Genomic DNA, 14,650 nt, shown 5'->3' on the forward strand with positions numbered 1-14,650 from the left:
TCCTCTCTTTTTCTCCTCGTTCAAATGTCTGGCACTGGACGTATAATACAGACTTTCTGAGTCACTTTGCCTTAAGTCATAGCTCAGAGCATCCAACTCATGGAAAGAACATCACCAAATGCTTCTGATAGTTCCTTTGACTTCTCCTTGGTTCATTCAGTTGCCTTTGGGGTTCCTAATTCCAGGAACTGGCTGCCTCTCCCACTGAATGTGGAGGGGGTGGATTTCTTGCAAACAATGGCAGCAGCAGCTCAAGTAGAGACTAAAAACTTATCAGTCACCATCTGCATCCACTCTAGAGTTTCTTTGACCATCTCAACAAACAGGAGGGGTCTCGACCTAGACCCAGGTCATTTTGCATGTTTGTTGGGAGAAGGGAAATGATAGAATTTGATGTAGACGTAGAAGACCAGAAACCGAGTATAGGGTAAAACATCTGAGGACAGGAGAAAGAGCCAGGGAAACAGAACAGAGAAGTTGCTTTTGGAAAGGAAGCGGGATTCTGAACTCTTAGCCTCCTGGAGAGCCACAAAGGATTGCTGCACAGTGACACCTGGTGGCCTACAGGGAGCATTTTGCAAACACACATCTGCCCAGTAGTAGATCTGTTATTATCAGAGTATGTCTCCAAGGCAGTGGCTTCTCTTCACATGGAAGTTCTCTCTGTACAACCATAGCTGACCAGACTTTGCAGAGGGTCTTAGGTACCTTGAGGTAGAATGCTAGCCAGCCCTGGGACATGCTCACTGAACAGCAGAACCTCAGCCCAAATAGAACCAAGACAAGGCAGCAACTGCTGAACAGCTATACAAGAAATACTTTGGGTGGGGACCAGACTCTTGGTTACATGTGATCTGCTGACCTGCCCAACTCAGTCTTAAAGTTAGAACACAGGCTCCACAAGAATGCACCCCATGTTGCTATCACAGGAAACATCCATATCAGAACACAGAGCTGCCATTGATCATGAAAAGGAGTCTGATCACAAACTCTAGGAGGTAGTGAAGGCCCAGATTACTGTCCATCCAGGCCCCTAAACAGAGGGCTGTAGCCCTCATCACAAAGGGGAACAGAACTTCAGATGAGCCGAGATCCCAGGCCAGATGTAGGCTCTTTCTAGTGAGTAGACCAAGGTAACAGCTCCCATGAGGGAGCAGGATGCTGTTTTTTCATAGATTGGTCTTGCCCAGGTATGCTTTAGATAGTATTGACTTGATAGCATAGAGTAGATACCAAATTTCCACAAAGCACTGAGTAGATTCAAATAATCAAATCATGAGTCAAAATCCTTCAAGCATTCCAATATTTAGTATCTGCCAGCCACTTCAAATTCAGTGTTCCTGATAATTATCACCACATGCTAATAAATGCACGAACTAGTGAGTTCAAATATTCTCTTTTTTCCAAGCTAGCTTAGCAGTGGTCTGTGTTCTATGATGTAATGACTGCTACTTGAGAATGGAAAGAGAGACTTTAAGGAATTACTCAGCTGGTTGTGTCCAGAGGAGAAGCCGTGTTGGGTATCCAGCCATCAGAGATACACCAATGGCTGAAAGAGAAGGAAATGATGAAATGAGTGCACACAATATTGTTTTGAAAATTGGGGGTGGGGGAAGAAGTAAACGATTCTTTTTTTTTTTCTTCTCTTATTTTATTTTATTTTATTTTATTTTACAATACCATTCAGTTCTACATATCAGCCACGGGTTCCCCTATTCTCCCCCCTCCCACACCCTCCCCTTACCCCCAGCCTACCCCCCATTCCCACCTCCTCCAGGGCAAATCCTCCCCCGAGGACTGCGATCAACCTGGTAGACTCAGTCCAGGCAGGTCCAGTCCCTTCCTCCTAGACTGAGCCAAGTGTCCCTGCATAAGCTCCAGGTTTCAAACAGCCAACTCATGCAATGAACACAGGACTTGGTCCCACTGCCTAGTTGCCTCCCAAACTGATCAAGCCAATCAACTCTCTCACCTATTCAGAGGGCCTGATCCAGCTGGAGGCCCCTCAGCCTTTGGTTCACAGTTCATGTGTTTCCATTCACTTGGCTATTTTTTTTCAATAATTGAGTAGAACCGAAATTTATAAGCCACAGTCGTCCTAGGGAGAGGTAAACGATTCTTAATGGTTCAAGAACAGCCATAAGTGTAAGGAGTTTTTCAGGTAGAGAGATGTTAAGAGCGGCTTCTCCTTGTGTAGAGGCACAACGTTAAGACTGTAGTGAAAGTCCACCATGGATTTTTCATGCAATGATTAACTGCAGGTGGGCATTGTCCCTACCAATGACATGCCATTGTGCAAGGTGACTTGATGGTTATATAAAATGAACAAACTCATGTTGGGGGCACAGACGGGTAAGGAAGGTTAACCTCTGTGGGCTTCCCTGGAGATGGCCATGGGACTCCAGGTGTCTCTGCTGCTCCTGCTCTGTGCCCTGCCCTGGGCTGAGGGTGGGAAGGTGCTGGTGATTCCCGTGGAGGGCAGTCACTGGCTGAGCATGAGGACCATTGTGAGGGAGCTCCATGACCGAGGCCACGAGACTGTGGTCCTGGCTCCAGATGCGTCTGTGTACATCAAAGCAGAGGATTTCTTCACTTTGAAAACCTATGCTGTTCCATACACCAAGGAAGAATATGCACATCACTTGCTAAGCCTCCTTCAAATGTTCTTTGAAATCGAATATTCTGCCATGATGGTATTAAACAATATGGAACTTATGAAAAACGTATCAACATTCTACCAGAGAACTTGTACCAGTCTATTGAACAACAAGGGCCTTGTCCAGCATCTGAACTCCAGTTCCTTCGAAGTGGTGTTAACAGACCCTGCGAATCTCTGTGGGGCACTTGTGGCGAAATACTTGAATATTCCTGCTGTGTTTCTTCTGCGCTTCATTCCTTCTGAGGTTGACTTTGAGGCTGCCCAGTGTCCAAGCCCTCCCTCATATGTTCCAAGGTTATTTACAAGTAATTCAGACCACATGAGCTTCCTGGAGAGAGTCAAGAATGTTCTCTACCCTCTGCCGTTCAAGATCATTTTCCGCTCCTCTTTTGCTTTCTATGAGAGCCTGGCCTCGGAGCTTTTGCAGAGAGAGGTGTCCCTCATGGAGATTCTCAGCCATGCATCCATATGGCTCTTCAGGTTCGACTTTGTGTTCGACTATCCCAGGCCCATCATGCCCAATATGTTCTTCATTGGGGGAATGAACTGTGTCCTCAGAAAGCCACTCTCTCAGGTCTGTATTAGGCCTCTATCCAAAGCCTGCTCCACCAATACAGCTTTGTAAATGCCCTTATTCTGAGTTGTTCATCTGTCTGTTCATCTTTCCAGGAACTTTGGTGAGTTAAATCCTTAAGGTATCCTCAGTCGGTGTATCAGGATTTGAGTGTCTAATGAGAAGATGGGAGGCAATTGTGAGGGTCTCTAATAGAACCGAGGTGGGAGTCCACTGAGTATGTCCACTAGCCATGACGTGTCTCCTGAACATATTTCCAGAATCTGGGGAGGACCAGAGAAGCTGAGCTTGCTCTCAGACTCTCAGTGGTAGTTTCTGGGACTCAGATATTTGCTCCAGGGTGAAGCTATTTCTTGCCTAGAGAAGGCAGTAAGGCTGAAGTGAACCTGGATCTCACACAAAGCTGGGAGTATTTCCTGCTAAGGCACCAATCAGTTTGGCCTGATGGCCCTTAAGCACACCTGTCCTCCTGGACTTCTGTTCTCCAGTCTCAATGACCAGCTCTTCACCCCTACCATCTCTGCTTTGCCCTGCATCCGGAAGGAGAAGCAGATGAGGACGGGTTCACTTGCTTCATTTCCCTCACCATCAGTGCTCCAGCACTGGGTTGAATGTGTAGCTCATAGATTCAAATTGCACATCTTCATGTTTTGTGTATCAAAACTTGCCTCTGAATCTGCCCAGATCCTAAGTAAATGTCTAGTACAAGGATTTGCTCAAGTTATATTTGCATATTAATTGTTTTGCCCCGAACACATGGCAGCTAGTTTGATGGACAGAGATGAACAATACTTTGATCATATCGCTTGTATCTTATCACTGAGTGATACTACTTTTTACCTACCTATCTGATCTAATACTATCTTTTGTTACTATATTTCTTAGCCCTTTGCCTCTAATGAAATATTTTGTTAGAATTTTATTTAAAATGCCATTTAAAAAAAACTTCAATCTGGCAGTATCTGTTAATATGTATCTGATTTTCTTTCTCTTAATTTATGTGATCTTGGTGAGGTTACAGTGGGTACCCAGTCATCAGGCATTGGTCAGAGCTCAGTGGCATCCTGCTGCTGTGTGACTGGCAGAGAAGAAAATGACGCAGTGACAAGGTTGCGCAGATCTTTGTTGTGGAAATCAGAGGAGAGAAAGTGGTCTCTGAGGTTCATCAGAGAGAACAGCTGGTGACAGGAGTCTTTCTGGCAGAGATGACAAGATGTGTTTTTCTCTGGGCAGAGGCAGAAGGTTAGGACAGTAGTGAAGTTCAGGCTTGAGTTTATTATGCAATGATTAACTGCAGGTGGGCGCTGTGCCTACCAATGGCATGCCACTGTACAATGTGGCTTGATGGTTATACAGAATGAACAAACTCACGTTGGGGGCAGACAGGCAAGGAGGGTCCTCTGCTGTGGGCTTCTCTGGAGATGGCCGAGGGACTCCTGGTGTCTCTGCGAGGACTCTCAGGGCTGCTGCTGCTCCTGCTCTGTGCCCTGCCTGCCCTGGGCTGAGGGAGGAAAGGTGCTGGTGATTCCCATGGAGGGCAGTCACTGGCTGAGCATGAGGACCATTGTGAGGGAACACTATGCCTGAGGTCACAACACTGTGGTCCTGGCTCCGAATTTGTCTGTGTACATCAAAGCAGAAGCCCTCTTCTCCTTGAAAAACCTGTGACATTCCATACACCAAGGAATGATATAGACATCACCCTCTGGACTAACTGCTAATTATCTTTAAAATGCAATTTTCTATGAGGACGCCTTTAAAAAATAATGGCAAGTAAGAAACAATGTATCAACATTCTGCACAATGAGGCTCTGGTCCCAAACCTGAACTACAGTTCTTTTGATGTTAACAGACCCTGATTTTTTTCCCCGCTTTGCAGTGTACCTGGGATGTTCTTGCTGTGGGTTTTCTGCACCATCATTCCCTGTGAAATAGACTTTGAGGCCACAGTGTCCAACTTCACCCCTTATATATGCTGAGGCTGCTCAAAGGCTTTCTGACCACATGAGCTTCCTGCAAAGGGTCGAGAACATGCTTACCCTTTGACCTTGGAATACATGTGTGCTGCTGTATCTTCCCCTCCTTTTGAGAGCCTCACCTCTGAGCTTTTGCAGAGAGAGGTGTCCTTGGTGGAGGTTCTCAGCCATGCATCGATGTGGCTGCTCCTAGGGTCCTTTGTGTTTGACCACCCCAGGCCCATCGTGTCCAATGTGGTCTTCACTGGGGGCGTAAACTGTGCCAGCAGGAAACCACTCTCCCAGTAGCACATTGGAGCCATAACTTATCTTTACAGTATTCTAGTTTTCTAAACATCTCATTTTGATGTGATCATTAGTCTCAGTTTCCAGGGATTTTTTTTTCTTACCTTGAATTCTCCAGTGTGTCTCAGATATTTTCAGTTTTCAGGATAGCTATAATTGACATTTCAGGTTTACAATGGTCATTGAGGGGAACTACAATGCCACACTGAGGGTCTCTCCTGGGACTGAGGCACAGCAATGGGACATCACCAGCACTGCTTGCTTGTCTACTCACTCTTTCTTGAGGTGAGATTTTCTGAAGCTGGGCAGATGCGGAGAAACTGAGCTAGGACCTGACTCAAGTGGACACAGATTGCTTTCAGATCTTCAGTAGCAAGATAAGGGGACTTTTTACCCGATAGCCCTTAATGATGCTCTCTAGGAGGGCTGGGTATGTGCTCACATGACACCTGAGGATGGAAATGGAAGCAGTCAGCACTCAGTTTTGTTTACATCTTCTCTCAATTTTTACTAGCCACCTTTCAGGTGCTTCAGAGTCACATGACTAGTGTTTCTGAATGTTATGTAGTTGCACCCAAATTGTCACATTTTTATGTTTTGTACGTCAAATACATCTCTGAGATTCTCCAGTTCCCAAGGAGGTGTCTTCTACCTTCCATTTCCCACCTTAGAACCAGCAATATTTGCAGATGGTTTATTAGTATATTTAGTAGTTGTCACCCTGTAGGTATGGAAGATAGATTGGTACATGGAGGCACTTGTGTTGTGGTAATATACTTTGCTCTTATCACTAAGTGACATATAGCCTACCTATCTGATCCCAGTATTGCTGTCTTAGGCTATTTTCATATTATTCTTACCCTTACATCTAATTAAATATTTTAGAATTTTGGTTAAATGTTTAAAGTGCTTTAAAAACTCACTCCTGTTGATTTCTCTTGATCTAAGAATTCTATCTATTCAGATAAGAATGGACTTGATTTTATTTCTCCCAATTAGTATAAATTCATTCCTTTTACATTATTGTTTTTCTTTTACATTTCCATCTTTGATCTTACTTTTGTAATTCAGTGGCACTCTCTGTCTCCATGGAGATGTGGTGGAGCTTGCCTGTTTCTCTAACTCTCACATTTCCCTCATTTACTAACAAGATCTTTTGTGATGATGTTGGACCACTCATGTGAGTTAGGACAGTCTCTCCCCTTCAAGGTCCTCAATGTTAGCTATAATCTCTTTGCCATATGATGTAACACTGTCTCAGGTTCCAATAATTATGATATGGGCTTCAATCTGGTGTCTATTTTGCCTCCAGCAGACAACCAACCCACTTGAGTGAGCCCCTGGATCTCATTCAAAGCTGGAAGATGTTCTCTGCTGAGGCACCGAGAACTTTAGTCTGCTCTCTTCCTTCAGACTCTCCTGAGGCAGCTATGGCCTGGACCATGGTCTTTGCTGACAGCATGGATTTTATCTGATGTGTTTAAGGTGCCTCATCTAGTTAGACACTCAAGTGAAAGCCAGCTTTTTTGTCAAGTTGCTCTGGTCTGTGTCCCCTGGATGCCACAATGAGTTTGGAATACCTTAAATATCCTTTTGATGCTTTCAGCACCTGTGGTAATTTTGAAACCAAGATAAGGCCAAGTGTAGACCTAACATGAGACTAGCCAATAGTGGAATTTTGAGGTGTTTGCTTATATTTTGGCCAATCTTGGTAGCACTGATAGTCTTTCATTGGAGAGAATAAATGTGGACTGATTTATAACACTGAGGTCTTAATGACTTATTACAGGAATGGTAGGAATATTATTATACCCACTCTACTAGGTTACTTGTTTGTTTAAGACAAGGTCTCATTATACTTTAGGTCGACTTGGAACACACTACCTAAGTGATGACAACTTTGAACTCTTGCTCCTCCTGCTTCCACACCCCAGAATTATAAGTATGTACCACCATGTCCAACTAAATTAAATTATTTTTTAGAGTTAATAGTGGCCAACTATTCCTAAATTATTGAAATTTTAAATATATTTAATAGTTATATATTAAATGATCTGAAGGCCATTTTTAATTTGTTTACCCCAGAGTATCATAAGAACTGCTAAGATTATAACCTGCTTCAGTTCCCTTTTCATTTTTAAATGCAATGTTGGAAAATAAACTGTAGCTTTTTCAGAGGAAGATATCTGGCACAGATTTCCCCCAAAATGGGAGAAATTAAGTCTTAAGGTGCTGGGCAATCAGTCTTCAAGGAAATAATACAGTTTGCCTAGGCAATAGTTTAATACCAAAGAACATGCAGGTACTCACAAAAATTTTAAAAATCTAAGTCAAGACTGTTAAAAAAGACTTTGCTGCATGTCTCTTCATGAGTCTAGTTGAGATGTAGGGTTCTGACCAAACAAAATCAACAGCACACCTGTGGGCAGTTGCTACCTAGAATATTTCTTTAGGCATAGCATCTGGATCCTTGTGTGCTTTGGGGCTCTGAGCACACGGCAGACCCTCACAGTGAGAGAAGCTGTCAACATTGTCCCCACAGTCCCCATAGTCATCCTCCACAGTCACATGTGCACAAGAGCTGCATATTGAACCCGGGAAAGAGATGGGGTCCCTCCTCCAGGAACTGGCCACCTCTTCCATGAGATGTGGTGTTGGGAGTGTTCTTGATAATGCTGAGAGCAGCAGCTGAAGCAGCAAACACAGATTTCAGGTTCTGACTTCTCAGCCCAACTTCTCCATGTAAACAGACATTTCTCTCCCACCCAACAGTTCCCAAATAACCACTCAGAGGCTTGCATTAATTATAAATACTTGACTGGTAGCTCAGGCTTATTACTAATTAGCTTTTACATTTAAATTAACCCCATAATTCTTATCTATGTCTAGCCATGTGGCTTGGTACCTTTTCTCAGTATGGCATTCTCATCTTGCTTCCTCTGCATCTGGCTGGTGACTCCTGACTCCGCCCTTCCTCTTCCCAGCATTCTTAGTTTGGTTGCTCTTCCTATACTTCCTGCCTGACCACTGGCCAATCAGCATTTTATTAAACCAATTTGAGTGACAAATCTTTACAGTGTACAAGAGGATTATTAAACAGCAGCTCCATCCATTCTTTTCCTTTTATGGGCATTGCATGGACGGGCATGGCCACTGCCTAGACTCAGATAATTCTGCATAGATAGCCATAGGAGGGAGACAATGGGATTCGGCACGAGGTAAAACATATGGAGAAGTGGCAGGTACAGGAAGCAGATGGAGGAAAAGAAGGCAGGGAACTAACTTTGGAGGAGAAATTGAAGAACATTTATCTGGATTCTTATCCTCTTCAATAGGGTGAAATGCAAAGGCTACTTGCACAGTACAGTGGAGGCACATAGGAGGTATATTCATATGCACATCTGCCCAGCTGCTGAGTCTGCTCCCAGTTAGGTATTAAGGGTGTGGCTTTGCTGCAGAGGGAAATCTCAGCTTTGACAACCAAGCTGAATGGGCAGAATGACATATGCAGTGAGGTGGAATGCAGGACACCCCAGTAAAGCTCACACAATGGAGAATGGAACCCCGGGCATGTAGAGGAAGGAGGTGGAGCAACTGCTCAGTATTTGTGAGAGCAATTCCCTGAGGCAGGGCCAGATTCCTGGGCATGTGCACAGTCCCCACAGCTAGAGTCCTGTCCTCGACTGCATCTCAAATTTGCTTTGCCATCCTGACATTTGAGCAGTGTCCCACAAGATCACAAGCCCATGTTGTTCTGGGGAATCCAGGCTTGTAAGAATTTTGAGCCAGCAAGAACTGTAGAATGGAGCCTAATCACAAACCACAGGAGGCAGTGGAGGCCCAGGTTAGTGCCCACCTAGGTCTTTTAAGGAAGTGCAGAAGCATGCAACCATCAGTATCTAGGAGAAGAAAAAACTGGCATCGGCTGGGCATTTGCAATACATTGTCCTAGATTACTACAGTTATATCATAGTACAGGAAATGCACCAGTCTGGAGATCCAGCAATGTCTTTGTTTCTCAAGCTGCCTTAGTAGTGTTCTGTGAAGCAGCTTGTAGTGGGAAGGGTCCTGAAAGTGTTTCTGAGTGTATCATGTCTAGCAGAGAGTACAATAGACACCAACTGCTTTAGTTATTGTTCTATTGCTGTGAAGAGACATCATGACCGAGGCAACGTATTTTAAGAAGCACTTAATTGGAGGCTTGCTTATAGTTCAGAGTGTGAGACAATAACCAATCATGGCAGGGAGCATGCAGCAAGCTGGCAGGCATGGCACTGGGGCACTGGTTGAGGGTGTATATTTTATCCAAAAGTTGGAGGCAGAGAAGAGAGAAAGGAGAAAGAGAGGAGAGAGGGGAGCAGGAGGAGAAAGGTGAAAAGTTTGTGCACCAGGATAAGTCTCTCCTCCAATGCAGCAATCCAAATCAGACCAAATCAAACCAAATTAAGAAAAAACCCAGGTTTAATGGGTAAACCACTCTCAGATGATTTTCCAGCTCCCCCAGAGAGGAGACAGGGAAGAGAGCCTGAAAAACCACATGTCTGTTTTCTGGGGGGCAGTTTAAATACCCTGTGGGAATGGTCTTGAGCATCTCTGGGGGAGGAGCCGTGTTTGGCGGGCTTTCTGAGATGAGGCAGGGTTTGAGGAGAGACAGATGAAGGAGAAGGATTGAGGTGGAGCTTCTACAGGAACAAAAGGGAGGGAGACATAGACAGTGACAGAGGCAGAGACAGATACAGACTGGGCCTGGCATGTGTTAGGGTTCTGGAGAAGTCCCACAAAAGACCATCATCCACGTATGCAATCAGCAAGAACATGTATTATCTTGAGATAATATGTATGGCGAAGACCCCGAGAGAGGGGGATGGGCTCCTTTTAAGCCTCACTAAGGAGAGTGTCCAAGGAAATTGTATCATCTTAGAAATGATTGGCTTATGTGAGTGTCAATCATGTTAGTAACTTTTAATTGGCTAGGGTTAGTTAGGGGTTTGTCAGGGCTACAGTTATCCATTTTTGGGCAGGCCTGGACAAGTCTCAGGCTTTGTCCTTATTTGGTTATTACCTTGAACTGTTGATTATGGTGGCTGGCTCAGTGGCCCAGGTGTGCTACATCTTATCTCCCTTGTCCCTGTTGTCAGGGCCACCAGTGATTAATTGCCCTTTGTTCATGGCTCTTCTTTAGAAGCAGCTTGTTCAGTTTCAGGAAACTGAAATTGAGGCCTGATCTCTAAGAGAAGACTGAGCAGCCTGTTCCGGTGTCTGCTCGGTCCTCTCAGCATGGGCTTTTGAAATCTCAAATCCCACTTGCAGTGACACACCTTCTAATCCCACCCAAAACAGTTCCACGAACTAGGGACCAAACAATCAAATATATGAGCCTATGGGGGCCATTCTCATTCAAACCACTTCACCAACCATCAGGTTCTTCTCTGAGTTCAATGGCTGACAAAGAAAGAAATGATTACATCAAGTGAGTGTGCAGAACCTTGTTTTGAATATAGGAGAACAACTGAGGTGAACTCTGATATTCACTAGGTAGTAGCCATGGGCCACTGGAGGTTAACGCATAAACAGCTGATAAGAGAAGGGTAAGATAGTAGTCCCTACCAAGTATGGATTTATTCTGTAATGATTAGTGGAAGGAGGGCACTGTGCCACACAGTGAAATGCTGAATGTTGGGGAACATGGAGATAAGGAGATGATTAAATTAGGATAGGGGTCACAGCCTGGTAAGGTAGGTCCACTACTATGGGATTCTGGAGTGATTCTAGAACCCAGGATGCCCATGTAGAGCTTGTGTGGCTGCTGGTTTTCATAGATGCCAGACAGCATACACATCTTGAAAACATTTTTTTATTTTATTTTATAATTTAATTTAATTTTACATATCAGCCACGGATTCCCTTGTTCTCTCCCCCCCCACCTTCCCCCCAGCCCACCCCCCATTCCCATCTCCTCCAGGACAAAGACTCCCCTGGGGATTGAGTTCAACCTGGTAGATTCAGTTGAGGCAGGTCCAGTCCCCTCCTCCCAGGCGGAGCCAAGCGTCCCTGCATAATCCCCAGGTTCCAAACAGCCGAGCTCATGCACTGAGGACAGGTCCCAGTTGGTCCCACTGCCTGGATGCCTCCCAAACAGATCAAGCTAATCAACTGTCTCAATTATCCAGAGGGCCTGATCCAGTTGGGGGCTCCTAAGCCATTGGTTCATAGTTCATGTGTTTCCATTCGTTTGGTTATTTGTTCCTGTGCTCTTTCCAACCTTGGTCTCAACAATTCTCGCTCATACAAACCCTCCTCTTTCTCGCCAATTGGGACTCCTGGAGCTCCACCTGGGGCCTGGCTGTGGATCTCTGCATCTGGTTCCCTCAGTCATTGGATGAGGTTTCTAGCACGACAATTAGGGGGTTTGGCCATCCTATCACCAGAGTAGGTCAGTTTGGGCTGTCTCTTGACCACTGCCAGTAGTCTATTGTGGAGGTATCCTTGTGGATTTCTGTGGACCTCTCTAGCACCCTGCTTCTTCCTATTCTCATGTGGTCTCCATTTACCATGGTCTCCTATTCCTTGTTCTCCCCCTCTGTTCTTGATCCAGCTGGGATCTCCCGCTCCCCCAAGCTCTCTTTCCCTCAACCCTTGCCCTTCATTACCTGTAGCTTGAGTTTTTCTGCCTTGCCCACAGTCAGGACAAATCTTTGTCACCCGCCAGTCCCACAGCCACTCAGACCCAACCAAGTAAACACAGAGACTTATATTGCTTACAAACTGTATGGCCGTGGCAGGCTTCTTGCTAACTGTTCTTATAGCTTAAATTAATCCATTTCCATACATCTATACCTTGCCACGTGGCTGGTGGCTTACCGGCGTCTTCACATGCTGCTGGTCATGGCTGCGGCTGGCAGTGTCTCTCCGCCTCAGCCTTCTGCTTCCCAGAATTCTCCTCTCTCCTTGTCCCACCTACTTCCTGCCTGGCCACTGGCCATTCAGTGTTTTATTTATTGACCAATCAGAGCAACAGATTTGATATACAGACCATCCCACAGCAATTACCCCAACTCACGTCCAGGTTGTCCATGTAGATCTCATCCATTTCTCTGTCATTGGGCAATCCTTGTGTCTTTCCCAGGGTCCTGCTCTCTAGGTAGCCTCCCCAGAGTTGTGAGTAGCAGTCCAGTCACTCCTGCTTTACATCTAGTATCCTCCTATGAGTGAGTACATACCATTGTTTGTCTTTCTGAGTCTGGGTTACTTCACTCAGGATGATTTTTTCTAGATCCATCCATTCGCCTGCAAACTTCATGATATCATTGTTTTTCTCTGGTGAGTAGTATTCCATTGTGTATATGTACCACATTTTATTTATCCATTCTTCAGTTGAAGGGCATCTAGGTTGTTTCCAGGTTCTGGCTATTACAAACAATGCTGTTATGAACATAGCTGAGCAAGTGCCCTTGTGGTATGATTGAGCATTCCTTGGGTATATGCCCAAGAGTGGTATAGCTGGATCTTGGGGGAGATTGATTCCCAATTTTCTAAGAAAGCTCAATATTGATTTCCAAAGTGGTTGTACAAGCTTGCATTCCCACCAGCAGTGGAGGAGAATTCCCCTAGCTCCACATCTTCTCCAGCATAAGCTGTCTTCAGTGTTTTTGATCTTAGCCATTCTGACAAGTGTAAGGTGATATCTCAGAGTCGTTTTGATTTGCATTTCCCTGATGATTAGAGATGTTGAGCAATTCCTTAAATGTCTTTCAGCCATTTGAGTTTCCTCTGTTGAGAATTCTCTGTTTAGTTCTATAGCCCATTTCTTAATTGGACTGTTGGGCATTTTGATGTCTAATTTCTTGAGTTTTTTATATATTCTGGATATCAGTCCTCTGTCAGATGCGGGGTTGGTGAAGACCATTTCCCATTCCGTGGGCTGTCGCTTTGCCTTGTTGACTGTATCCTTTGCTCTATAAAAGCTTCTCAGGTGTGTGTGTGTGTGTGTGTGTGTTACCCATTGCATTTATTTTAGTCTTTAAGGGTACTGAACTGTATCCAAACCCAGTTTTATAGCCCAGTTTGTGAACTTTCTGCAGAAGTTTAAGAAGGGCTGGAGAGATGGCTCGGAGGTTAAGAGCACTCACTGGCTGCTCTTCCAGAGGTCCTGAGTCCAATTCCCAGCAACCACATGGTGGCTCACAACCATCTATAATGAGATCTGGTGTCCTCTTCAAACATGCAGGCAACGTGCAGAAGGTATATTGTATACATAATAAATAAATAAATCTTAAAAAAAAAAAAAAAAGAATTCTGGATTGGCCCATTTCATCTGCCCTGCTTTTTTTTTCTTCAGATCTTAGTCAGTCCATACAAATAACCATGGAGGAGCAGGATTTTGTGCTGGACTTTCTAAGGCCACCATGCTATAAAAGCCCTTTCTGTGGGGCATAAACTGTGCCAATGTAATTGGGTTGTTCAGTTGTGTATAGCATTCTAGCACAGGCTGTGCTTAGGGTGAAAGCTGCCTTTTGTCAGACTGTAATCAGTGCCCCCTTAGGGGCAATGGAGAGGTTGGCATTGCCTTAGTGAAATGATTTTTCCTATTTCCAACATCTACTGTAAGTATAGAACCAAGTTGCAGCTGAGGCCATTCCTGACATCCCACCAACCAACCTCGAAATCTTAGGATGCTCAGAGGGAGTGTGATTCTAGTAACACAGTTTTGTGCCTTCCAAACCATGCAGAGATTAAATGTGAATTTAAGTCATGTAGTGTGTGGTGAGTTGATACGAGTGCTGAAAACTAAGAATGCCCACTTTGTCAGGCTTTACTACTTTCAAAGAGGCAAGATTTACTTTTAGCCAAGTGATGGTCAACTATTAAGACACTGGCAGCATCCATGTACACCTGAGTCATCTCAAAGCTACTTAAGAATGGTAATAATATACTCACATGTTTCACCAGGATGGATGAAATATCCAGGGCCACTTACCTGGACCTGTACTTTTCCAGCCAAGGGCAAATGCAAGGATCTAAGTGCTGTGCTAACACCATTTCCTAGTTCTTTCCAAGAAAGAATAGTTTGCCTAGGGATTAATCATAATTGGTACACGTAGTCACAACATTTTAAAATAAAAAAGAAACAAGAATATTGTGAAGGCCAATCTTTGC

General features: G+C 44.6%; 1 protein-coding gene across 6 annotated transcripts in view; it reads left to right on the forward strand.

The window, feature by feature from the left end:
* Positions 1–14,650, forward strand: part of LOC114697897 (UDP-glucuronosyltransferase 1-6) — a 104,137-nt gene that overhangs the window by 70,231 nt on the left and 19,256 nt on the right. The window contains exon 1 of one of the 6 annotated variants that reach the window (XM_028876299.2): positions 2,373–3,233. The exons of the other annotated variants lie outside the window; for them this stretch is intronic. Within the exon in view, the coding sequence (XP_028732132.1) occupies positions 2,388–3,233 (846 nt within the window). The 5' untranslated portion in view covers positions 2,373–2,387. Of the gene's footprint in view, positions 1–2,372; positions 3,234–14,650 lie in introns of those variants that run through there. 6 annotated transcript variants of the gene reach the window in all.

The sequence above is a fragment of the Peromyscus leucopus genome, chromosome 13 (assembly GCF_004664715.2).
Source record: "Peromyscus leucopus breed LL Stock chromosome 13, UCI_PerLeu_2.1, whole genome shotgun sequence".
Taxonomy (NCBI): domain Eukaryota; kingdom Metazoa; phylum Chordata; class Mammalia; order Rodentia; family Cricetidae; genus Peromyscus; species Peromyscus leucopus.